This window comes from Salvelinus fontinalis, chromosome 3 (assembly GCF_029448725.1).
Source record: "Salvelinus fontinalis isolate EN_2023a chromosome 3, ASM2944872v1, whole genome shotgun sequence".
Classification (NCBI taxonomy): Eukaryota; Metazoa; Chordata; class Actinopteri; order Salmoniformes; family Salmonidae; genus Salvelinus; species Salvelinus fontinalis.
In genome coordinates this window covers 65,744,178-65,756,360 of record NC_074667.1, presented here as the reverse complement: position 1 = coordinate 65,756,360, position 12,183 = coordinate 65,744,178, and the positions used below count along the sequence as shown (strand labels likewise).

General features: G+C 45.6%; 1 protein-coding gene across 5 annotated transcripts in view; it reads left to right on the top strand.

Moving 5' to 3' along the window:
• Window positions 1-12,183, top strand: part of LOC129851348 (sarcolemmal membrane-associated protein-like) — a 199,886-nt gene that overhangs the window by 90,245 nt on the left and 97,458 nt on the right. For 4 of the 5 annotated variants that reach the window (XM_055917818.1, XM_055917817.1, XM_055917820.1 and 1 more), the window contains 3 exons: window positions 3,700-3,774; window positions 8,181-8,261; window positions 8,812-8,871. In XM_055917818.1, the coding sequence (XP_055773793.1) occupies window positions 3,700-3,774; window positions 8,181-8,261; window positions 8,812-8,871 (216 nt within the window). The remainder of the gene's footprint in view (window positions 1-3,699; window positions 3,775-8,180; window positions 8,262-8,811; window positions 8,872-12,183) is intronic. The other variant, XM_055917821.1, reaches the window with a different exon arrangement.

Here is a 12,183-nt window from a genome sequence, read left to right as displayed (position 1 = left end):
CTGGTATTTTGGCCCATTCCTCCATGCAGATCTCCTCTAGAGCAGTGATGTTTTGGGGCTGTTGCTGTTATTTCATAATTTTGATGTCTTTACTATTATTCTACAACGTAGAAAATATGAAAAATAAAGAAACCTTTGAATGAATAGCACACTTTGTTACAGCCTTATTCTAAAATGGATTCAATGTTTTTCCCCCCTCATTAATCTACACACAATACCCCATAATGACGAAGCAAAAACTGATTTTTAGATATTTTGCAAATCTATTAAAAATAAACAAATTACATTTACGTAAGTATTCAGACCCTTTACTCAGTACTTTGTTGAAGCACCTTTGGCAGGAATTACAGCCTTGAGTCTTCTTGGGTATGACGCTACAAGCTTGGTACACCTGTATTTGGGGAGTTTCTCCCATTCTTCTCTGCAGATCCTCTCAAGCTCTGTCAGGTTGGATGGGGAGCGTCACTGAACTGCAATTCTCAGGTCTCTTCAGAGATGTTTGATGGGGTTCAAGTCCAGGTTCTGGCTGGGCCACTCAAGGACATTCAGAGACTTGTCCCGAAGCCACTCCTGCGTTGTTTTGGCTCTGGGGTTAGGGGTCGTTGTCCTGTTGAAAGGGGGAACCTTCGCCCCAGTGTGAGGTCCTGAGTAAAGGGTCTGAATACTAAACCTAAACATTTCTACACCTGTTTTTGCTTTGTCATTATTGGCTAATGTGTGTAGATTGAATAGTTGTTTTATTCCATTTTAGAATGAAGGCTGTAACGTAACAAAATGTGGAAAAAGTGAAGGAGTCTGAATTCTTTCCGAATGCCCTGTATATGGCTGAGTCAACTCTCATAAAAGGATGCCTGTATACAGTTGAAGTCAGAAGTTTACATGCACTCAGGTTGGATTCATTAACTCGTTTTTCAACCACTCCACACATTTCTTGTTAACAAACTATAGTTTTGGCAAGTCGTTCCCACTGCCATGTAGTGGTATGAGCCTGGTCGTTCCCGCTGGTATGTAGTGGTATGAGCCTGGTCGTTCCCGCTGGTATGTAGTGGTATGAGCCTGGTCGTTCCCACTGGTATGTAGTGGTATGAGCCTGGTCGTTCCCACTGGTATGTAGTGGTATGAGCCTGGTTGTTCCTGCCGGTATGTAGTGGTATGAGGCTGGTCGTTCCTGCCGGTATGTAGTGGTATGAGCCTGGTCGTTCCCACTGGTATGTAGTGGTATGAGCCTGGTCGTTCCCACCGGTATGTAGTGGTATGAGCCTGGTCGTTCCCACTGGTATGTAGTGGTATGAGCCTGGTCGTTCCCACTGGTATGTAGTGGTATGAGCCTGGTCGTTCCCACTGGTATGTAGTGGTATGAGCCTGGTCGTTCCCACTGGTATGTAGTGGTATGAGCCTGGTCGTTCCCACTGGTATGTAGTGGTATGAGCCTGGTCGTTCCCGCTGGTATGTAGTGGAATGAGCCTGGTCGTTCCCGCTGCTATGTAGTGGTATGAGCCTGGTCGTTCCCGCTGCTATGTAGTGGTATGAGCCTGGTCGTTCCCGCTGGTATGTAGTGGTATGAGCCTGGTCGTTCCCACTGGTATGTAGTGGTATGAGCCTGGTCGTTCCCACTGGTATGTAGTGGTTATGAGCCTGGTTGTTCCCGCTGGTATGTAGTGGTATGAGCCTGGTCGTTCCCGCTGGTATGTAGTGGTATGAGCCTGGTCGTTCCCGCTGGTATGTAGTGGTATGAGCCTGGTCGTTCCCACTGGTATGTAGTGGTATGAGCCTGGTCGTTCCCACTGCTATGTAGTGGTATGAGCCTGGTCGTTCCCGCTGCTATGTAGTGGTATGAGCCTGGTCGTTCCCACTGCTATGTAGTGGTATGAGCCTGGTCGTTCCCGCCGGTATGTAGTGGTATGAGCCTGGTCGTTCCCACTGGTATGTAGTGGTATGAGCCTGGTCGTTCCCACTGGTATGTAGTGGTATGAGCCTGGTCGTTCCTGCCGGTATGTAGTGGTATGAGCCTGGTCGTTCCCACTGGTATGAGCCTGGTCGTTCCCACTGGTATGTAGTGGTATGAGCCTGGTTGTTCCCGCCGGTATGTAGTGGTATGAGCCTGGTCGTTCCCGCTGGTATGTAGTGGTATGAGCCTGGTTGTTCCTGCCGGTATGTAGTGGTATGAGCCTGGTTGTTCCTGCCGGTATGTAGTGGTATGAGCCTGGTCGTTCCTGCCGGTATGTAGTGGTATGAGCCTGGTCGTTCCCACTGGTATGTAGTGGTATGAGCCTGGTCGTTCCTGCCGGTATGTAGTGGTATGAGCCTGGTCGTTCCCACTGGTATGTAGTGGTATGAGCCTGGTCGTTCCTGCCGGTATGTAGTGGTATGAGCCTGGTCGTTCCCACTGGTATGTAGTGGTATGAGCCTGGTCGTTCCTGCCGGTATGTAGTGGTATGAGCCTGGTCGTTCCTGCCGGTATGTAGTGGTATGAGCCTGGTTGTTCCTGCCGGTATGTAGTGGTATGAGCCTGGTTGTTCCCGCCGGTATGTAGTGGTATGAGCCTGGTCGTTCCCACTGGTATGTAGTGGTATGAGCCTGGTTGTTCCTGCCGGTATGTAGTGGTATGAGCCTGGTCGTTCCTGCCGGTATGTAGTGGTATGAGCCTGGTCGTTCCCGCTGGTATGTAGTGGTATGAGCCTGGTCGTTCCCGCTGGTATGTAGTGGTATGAGCCTGGTCGTTCCCGCTGGTATGTAGTGGTATGAGCCTGGTCGTTCCCACTGGTATGTAGTGGTATGAGCCTGGTCGTTCCCGCCGGTATGTAGTGGTATGAGCCTGGTCGTTCCCGCTGGTATGAGCCTGGTCGTTCCCACTGGTATGTAGTGGTATGAGCCTGGTTGTTCCTGCCGGTATGTAGTGGTATGAGCCTGGTCGTTCCCGCTGGTATGTAGTGGTATGAGCCTGGTTGTTCCTGCCGGTATGTAGTGGTATGAGCCTGGTCGTTCCTGCCGGTATGTAGTGGTATGAGCCTGGTTGTTCCTGCCGGTATGTAGTGGTATGAGCCTGGTTGTTCCTGCCGGTATGTAGTGGTATGAGCCTGGTCGTTCCTGCCGGTATGTAGTGGTATGAGCCTGGTCGTTCCCACCGGTATGTAGTGGTATGAGCCTGGTCGTTCCTGCCGGTATGTAGTGGTATGAGCCTGGTCGTTCCCACTGGTATGTAGTGGTATGAGCCTGGTCGTTCCCACTGGTATGTAGTGGTATGAGCCTGGTTGTTCCTGCCGGTATGTAGTGGTATGAGCCTGGTCGTTCCCGCCGGTATGTAGTGGTATGAGCCTGGTTGTTCCCACTGGTATGTAGTGGTATGAGCCTGGTCGTTCCCACTGGTATGTAGTGGTATGAGGCTGGTCGTTCCCACTGGTATGTAGTGGTATGAGCCTGGTTGTTCCCGCCGGTATGTAGTGGTATGAGCCTGGTCGTTCCCGCTGGTATGTAGTGGTATGAGCCTGGTCATTCCCACTGGTATGTAGTGGTATGAGCCTGGTCGTTCCCACTGGTATGTAGTGGTATGAGCCTGGTTGTTCCCGCCGGTATGTAGTGGTATGAGCCTGGTTGTTCCCGCCGGTATGTAGTGGTATGAGCCTGGTTGTTCCCGCCGGTATGTAGTGGTATGAGCCTGGTCGTTCTATGTTAGTAACGGAGTCTCCATGTCTTTCTCAGAGGTTATAGATGCCCACCTGCAGAACAGCCAGACAGCAGCAGGAGAGCACCTTGACAATCCTGACAGACTCAAAGGTAAGCGAAGCTTTTGGTTCAACAATAATCAACAGGTAGCCTAGTGGTTAGAGCTTTGGGCTAGGAACGAAAAGGTTCCTGGTTCGATTATTCTGTCTGTGCTCTTGAGCAAGGCACTTCATCCTAATTTGTGCTGTCCTACTTTGGCTGACCCTGTAAAACAACACATTACACTGCACCTATCATACTACTATGACTGACCTTGTAAAAATAGTCTATAACCACACACCATACACATCCAACTGGACTTGTGTAGTCTACCAGAGGGGATGTAACTCACATCCAACTGGACTTGTGTAGTCTACCAGAGTGGATGTAACTCACATCCAACTGGACTTGTGTAACCTACCAGAGGGGATGTAACTCACATCCAACTGGACTTGTGTAGTCTACCAGAGGGGATGTAACTCACATCCAACTGGACTTGTGTAGTCTACCAGAGGGGATGTAACTCACATCCAACTGGACTTGTGTAGTCTACCAGAGGGGATGTAACTCACATCCAACTGGACTTGTGTAGTCTACCAGAGGGGATGTAACTCACATCCAACTGGACTTGTGTAGTCTACCAGAGGGGATGTAACTCACATCCAACTGGACTTGTGTAGTCTACCAGAGGGGATGTAACTCACATCCAACTGGACTTGTGTAGTCTACCAGAGAGGATGTAACTCACATCCAACTGGACTTGTGTAGTCTACCAGAGGGGATGTAACTCACATCCAACTGGACTTGTGTAACCTACCAGAGAGGATGTAACTCACATCCAACTGGACTTGTGTAGTCTACCAGAGGGGATGTAACTCACATCCAACTGGACTTGTGTAGTCTACCAGAGAGGATGTAACTCACATCCAACTGGACTTGTGTAACCTACCAGAGGGGATGTAACTCACATCCAACTGGACTTGTGTAACCTACCAGAGGGGATGTAACTCACATCCAACTGGACTTGTGTAACCTACCAGAGAGGATGTAACTCACATCCAACTGGACTTGTGTAGTCTACCAGAGGGGATGTAACTCACATCCAACTGGACTTGTGTAGTCTACCAGAGGGGATGTAACTCACATCCAACTGGACTTGTGTAACCTACCAGAGGGGATGTAACTCACATCCAACTGGACTTGTGTAACCTACCAGAGGGGATGTAACTCACATCCAACTGGACTTGTGTAACCTACCAGAGAGGATGTAACTCACATCCAACTGGACTTGTGTAGTCTACCAGAGGGGATGTAACTCACATCCAACTGGACTTGTGTAGTCTACCAGAGAGGATGTAACTCACATCCAACTGGACTTGTGTAGTCTACCAGAGGGGATGTAACTCACATCCAACTGGACTTGTGTAGTCTACCAGAGTGGATCCTCCAACTGCTGATTGGGGTTTTCAACCGTTCAGGTTCACCATAAGAAATAGTTTGGGTAGTTTTGTTTTAAACAGTCGGTGTATTTGTACATGAACGTGATAATTTCATAAAGGACGACAGCAATAATTTTTACTAGATGCGCATAGTCTCATTCATTGGTCGGAGCGGGAGAAGCTAAATGCCATGCTAATTTCTGAAGATTTAATATTGACATAGTACTGGCTCCCCCCAAAACATTGCTGCAAAAATGACAACTCATTCAGTGGGGGATTTCAAATAAAATGACAACTCATTCAGTGGGTGATTTCAAATAAAATGACAACTCATTCAGTGGGTGATTTCAAATAAAATGACAACTCATTCAGTGGGTGATTTCAAATAAAATGACAACTCATTCAGTGGGGGATTTCAAATAAAATGACAACTCATTCAGTGGGGGATTTCAAATAAAATGACAACTCATTCAGTGGGGGATTTCAAATAAAATGACAACTCATTCAGTGGGGGATTTCAAATAAAATGACAACTCATTCAGTGGGGGATTTCAAATAAAATGACAACGTAATCAGTGGGTGATGGTGATTTCATATAAAGTGGGGGGACAAAAAGCATACAATTCCCCCATCCATAATCTGATAGTGGGGTGGTAGATACTCAGTCTGCACTATGAAGATCATTTTAAATGGGAAATGAATGTTCATGTAAAACAGTGTATAGAATCGAATCACATCACTTTGTTCCCCTTATCGAATCGCATCACTTTGTTCCCCTTATCGAATCACATCACTTTGTTCCCCTTATCGAATCACATCACTTTGTTCCCCTTATCGAATCACATCACTTTGTTCCCCTTATCGAATCGAATCACATCACTTTGTTCCCCTTATCGAATCACATCACTTTGTTCCCCTTATCGAATCACATCACTTTGTTCCCCTTATCAAATCACATCACTTCGTTCCCCTTATCGAATCGCATCACTTCGTTCCCCTTATCGAATCGCATCACTTCGTTCCCCTTATCGAATCACATCACTTCGTTCCCCTTATCGAATCACATCACTTCGTTCCCCTTATCGAATCGCATCACTTCGTTCCCCTTATCGAATCGCATCACTTCGTTCCCCTTATCGAATCGCATCACTTCGTTCCCCTTATCGAATCGCATCACTTTGTTCCCCTTATCAAATCGCATCACTTTGTTCCCCTTATCGAATCGCATCACTTAGTTCCCCTTATCGAATCACATCACTTAGTTCCCCTTATCGAATCACATCACTTTGTTCCCCTTATCGAATCGCATCACTTTGTTCCCCTTATCAAATCGCATCACTTTGTTCCCCTTATCAAATCGCATCACTTTGTTCCCCTTATCAAATCGCATCACTTTGTTCCCCTTATCAAATCACATCACTTTGTTCCCCTTATCAAATCGCATCACTTTGTTCCCCTTATCAAATCGCATCACTTTGTTCCCCTTATCGAATCGCATCACTTTGTTCCCCTTATCGAATCACATCACTTTGTTCCCCTTATCGAATCACATCACTTTGTTCCCCTTATCGAATCGCATCACTTTGTTCCCCTTATCGAATCGCATCACTTTGTTCCCCTTATCGAATCACATCACTTTGTTCCCCTTATCGAATCACATCACTTTGTTCCCCTTATCGAATCGCATCACTTTGTTCCCCTTATCGAATCACATCACTTTGTTCCCCTTATAAAACAGTTGCACCAAATCATTTACAATTAAAACGTATGGTTCCTGTATGTTATCAGAGCCCATCCACACTGAACAACAATAGAAACACAACATGTAAAGTGTTGGTCCCATGTTTCATGAGCTGAACTTTTCCATACGCGCAAAAGTTTTTTTTCTCTCAAATTTTGCGCACAGATTTGTTTACATCCTTGTTTAGTGAGCATATTTCCTTTGCCGTAATAATCCATCTGACAGGTGTGGCATATCAAGAAGCTGATTAAACAGCATGCTCATTACACAGGTGCACCTTGTGCTGGGGGGGCAATAAAAGGCCACTCTAAAATGTCACAACACAATGCCACAGATTTCTCAAGTTGAGGGAGTGTGCAATTAGCATGCTGACTGCAGGAATGTTCACCAGAGCTGTTGCCAGATTATTCAATGTTAATTTCTCAACCATAAGCCGCATCCAACTCCGTTTAGAGAATTTTGGCAGTACGTCCAACCGGCCTCAGTACCGCAGACCACGTGTAACCACGCCAGCCCAGAACTTCCACTTCTGTCTTCTTCACCTGTGGGATCGTCTGAGACCAGCCACCCGGACAGCTGATGAAACTGATTTTACACAACCAAAGATTTCTGCACAAACTGTCAGAAACCGTCTCAGGGAAGCTCTTCTGCGTAGTCGTCGTCCTCCCCAATTCAGCGTTTTAATAGACTTCAAATGTTCACCTTCGATGGCCACTGGCACACTTGAGACGTGTGCTCTTCACAGATGAATCCCGGTTTCAACTGTACCTGGCAGTATGGCGTCGTGTGTGCGAGTGGTTTGCTGATGTCAACGTTGTGAACAGAGCGCCCCGTGGCAGTGGGGTTATGGTATGGGTCAGGCATAAGCTACGGACAACAAACACAATTGGATTTTATCGATGGTAATTTGAATGCACAGAGATACCGTGACGAGATCCTGAGTCCCATTGTGGTGCCATTCATCCACCACCATCACCTCATGTTTCAGCTTGATAACCCAATGTCACAAGGATCTGAACACAATTCCTGGAAGCTGAAAATGTCTAAGTTCTTCCATGGCCTCCATACTCACCAGACATGTCACCCGTTGAGCATGTTTGGGATGCTCTGTATAGACGTGTACGACAGCAGGAGGGAGGCCGGGTGGCGCAATTTAAGAGGAGTGGGACAACATTCCACAGCCTGATCAACTCTACATAGTAGACATGTTATTTCATGTGATTTATTTCTCAGTGTTCTGAGAATGTTTTATAGTAGTTGTCCCCTGTTGTAAGTTGTATCTTCCTGTGTCTCTGTAGAAAACCACCTGGTTGCTAAAGACTCTGAAATGTCCGATACACTGAGCCCCAGCAAGGACCGCAGCAGTGACGACACGTCAGGTAACAACACCTCATAAATAGTCAGATGTTGAAATGTATAAACAAGCCATCTTTTTGGCTAAAAGATGAACAATTGTGAAGTTGTCAGAGGTATGTAGATATTTTCTATTCATTTATGAGGACTGAAAAAGTTAAATCATTTGTATATTAATTCATGAAGTTAATGAATTTGTCTTCATGTTTATGAACTAAAAGCATGTCCTTAAACGTACGATATTAACATTGTAACTATGTAAATGTATTGTTGTATTATTTGAACCCTGAATGATTAATTATAATATGCAGTATTGTGTCCAGAACAGAGCCATGGAATAACTATAGATTTACTGTCACTCGTTTAGTTTTCTTGTTTGACCTGGTCTGGTCCTAGCTCACTGTTAATCTTCTCACTCTCCCTGTTCACTCTTCCACTCACCTTCCTCTCCTCTTTCCTCTTCCTCTTCTCTTCCTCTTCTCTTCCTCTCCTCTTCCTCTCCTCTTCCTCTCCTCTTCCTCTCCTCTTCCTCTCCTCTCCTATCTCTTCCTCTTCTTTCTCTCTATGTGTGTGTAGATGGAAACATGGATGATCATGAGCTGAACGAGCCACAGAACAGGGTCGCCCTGCTCAAAGGTAATACATATTTAATGTTTTATTGCGTCTCGTTGCCATAAAATCTGTTGTCAAGAGAGGTAGCTGGATGGATCAACAGTGTCAAACATGGCTGGTGCCTGGGGGACTCCATTGAATACACTACCGGTCAAAAGTTTTAGAACACATACTCATTCAAGGATTTTTCTTTCTTTTTTTTATTTCCTACGTTGTAGAATAATAGTTAAGACTTCAACACTATGAAATTACACATGGAATCATGTAGTAACCAAAAAAGTGTTAAGCAAATCAAAAAATATTATACACCCTTTGCCTTGTTGACAGCTTTGCACACTCTTGGCATTCTCTCAACCAGCTTCACCTGGAATGCTTTTCAACAGTCTTGAAGGTGTTCCCAAATATGCTGAGCACTTGTTGGCTGCTTTTCCTTCACTCTGCGGTCCGACTCATCCCAACCCATCTCAATTGGCTTAAGGTCGGGGGATTGTGGAGGCCAGGTCATCTGATGCAGCACTCCATCACTCTCCTTCTGGGTCAAATATCCCTTACACAGCCTAAAGGTGTGTTGGGTCACTGTGTTGTGTTGGGTCACTGCTCTTAATTGTAATCAGAGGGCTCATATTAATACTCGCAAACCATGCGATTATCTGAGGACAGCGCCCAGCACACACATGCATAACAAATCATTTTCAACCCGGGAGTTGCGACACGAAAGTCAGAAATGGCGATATAATAAATGCCTTACATTTGAAGATCTTCTTCTGTTGGCACTCCAATATGTCCCAGTTTCAATACAAATGGTCCTTTTTTCGATAATGTCCTTCTTTTTATCCATAAAAACTCAGTCAATAATCCACTCGTTTTCCCTCCTTCAAAATGCATACAAAATTAATCCCAAACGTTACCAATAAACTTATCCAAACAAGTCAATCAACGTTTATAATCAATCCATAGGTACCCTAATACGTAAATAAACAATACAATTTAAGACGAAGAATCGTTATTGTCTTTACCGCAGAACAATACCAAAACGCGCTCTCAGTCACGAGCTTGGAAACACTACAGCCAAAATGGGAGCCACTGGGAAAAACTACAATTTCTATCTAATTTTTCCAAAAACCAGCCTGAAACTCTTTCTAAAGACTGTTGACATCTAGTGGAAGCCCTAGGAACTGCAATCGGGCACGATTTTGCCCTATTATTGAAAGGCCAGCCATTGAAATCAGTGGTAGGATGATTTTTTGGGGGGGGGGGTGGGGGGGTGGATTGTCCTCGGGGTTTTGCCTGCCATTTCAGTTCTGTTATACTCACAGACATTATTTTAACATATTTAGATTGTTTTCTATAAATCTACCAATTATTATGCATACCCTAGCTTCTGGACCTGAGTAGCAGGCAGTTTACTTTGGGCACGCTTTTCATCCGGACCTCAAAATACCACCCCCTATCCCAAAGAAGTTAAGAAGAAAATAAATTCCACAAATTAACTTTTAAGAAGGCACACCTGTTAATTGAAATACTTTCCAGGTGACTACCTCATGAAGCTGGTTGAGAGAATGCCAAGAGTGTGCAAAACTTTCAAGACAAAGGGTGGCTATATGAAAATATATTTGGATTTGTTAAACACTTTTTTGGGTTACTACATGACTCCATACGTGTTTCAAAGTTTTGATGTCTTCACTATTATTCTACAATGTAGAAAATAGTAAAAATAAAGAAAAACCCTTGAATGAGTAGGTGTTTTAAAGCTTTTGACCAGTACTGTATATATGGAGCTTTGGGGTGGGATGGGGAGGCCAAACCAGGCTGTTGCCTGGGGGACTCGATTGGCATTGTCACTGCAGTTAACCAAAGTACGCAGCCACTTTACAGAGCTGTGCAGTTTGATTAGAGCCCATTCTTAATTAAAATACACCTGTTATTTCACCACATGCTCCAGATTAGTGTACTAAGACAGTCTCAACAACATCCCATTGCATTAATCAGGCTGCTAGAATAGATATTATACCTTCAGCATTAACAGCTGTTACCTTGTTCTGGAATAGATCTCATACCTTAAGCATTAACAGCTGTTACCTTGTTCTGGAATAGATCTCATACCTTAAGCATTAACAGCTGTTACCTTGTTCTGGAATAGATCTCATACCTTAAGCATTAACAGCTGTTACCTTGTTCTGGAATAGATCTCATACCTTAAGCATTAACAGCTGTTACATTGTTCTGGAATAGATCTCCTACCTTCAGCATTAACAGCTGTTACCTTGTTCTGGAATAGATCTCATACCTTCAGCATTAACAGCTGTCTGTGCTGCAGCTGTTTCTCCTGCGTGCAAACCACATGTCGCTGATCCTGCTGCTGTCCCAATTAATGCACTGCAGGGCTCTGTGCTGTTGTCGGCACGTTGTTGGAATGTAAACCAATTAGTCAAGAGAAGCCAGAGCACGGAGGTAACTGGCACAGAGTGGATGTCATGTCACGCATCCACAGGGCCGGTTCCAGGCATAAGCGACGTCACACTTTTTTTGGGTGGAGGAACTCAGTCAGGGTATCAACTTACTGTTGAGAGGTAGAATAGGTGCAATTTCACTATTAGATTATGAATCAGCAGTATTTCTCTTGTTTTGTCAGTCACTGATAGCGGGGCGCCAGCGTAGCCTAGTGGTTAGAGTGTAGAGGTGGCAGCGTAGCCTAGTGGTTAGAGTGTAGAGGTGGCAGCGTAGCCTAGTGGTTAGAGTGTAGAGGTGGCAGCGTAGCCTAGTGGTTAGAGTGTAGAGGTGGCAGCGTAGCCTAGTGGTTAGAGTGTAGAGGTGGCAGCGTAGCCTAGTGGTTAGAGTGTAGAGGTGGCAGCGTAGCCTAGTGGTTAGAGTGTAGAGGTGGCAGCGTAGCCTAGTGGTTAGAGTGTAGAGGTGGCAGCGTAGCCTAGTGGTTAGAGTGTAGAGGCGGCAGCGTAGCCTAGTGGTTAGAGTGTAGAGGCGGCAGCGTAGCCTAGTGGTTAGAGTGTAGAGGTGGCAGCGTAGCCTAGTGGTTAGAGTGTAGAGGTGGCAGCGTAGCCTAGTGGTTAGAGTGTAGAGGTGGCAGCGTAGCCTAGTGGTTAGAGTGTAGAGGTGGCAGCGTAGCCTAGTGGTTAGAGTGTAGAGGTGGCAGCGTAGCCTAGTGGTTAGAGTGTAGAGGTGGCAGCGTAGCCTAGTGGTTAGAGTGTAGAGGTGGCAGCGTAGCCTAGTGGTTAGAGTGTAGAGGTGGCAGCGTAGCCTAGTGGTTAGAGTGTAGAGGTGGCAGCGTAGCCTAGTGGTTAGAGTGTAGAGGTGGCAGCGTAGCCTAGTGGTTAGAGCGTT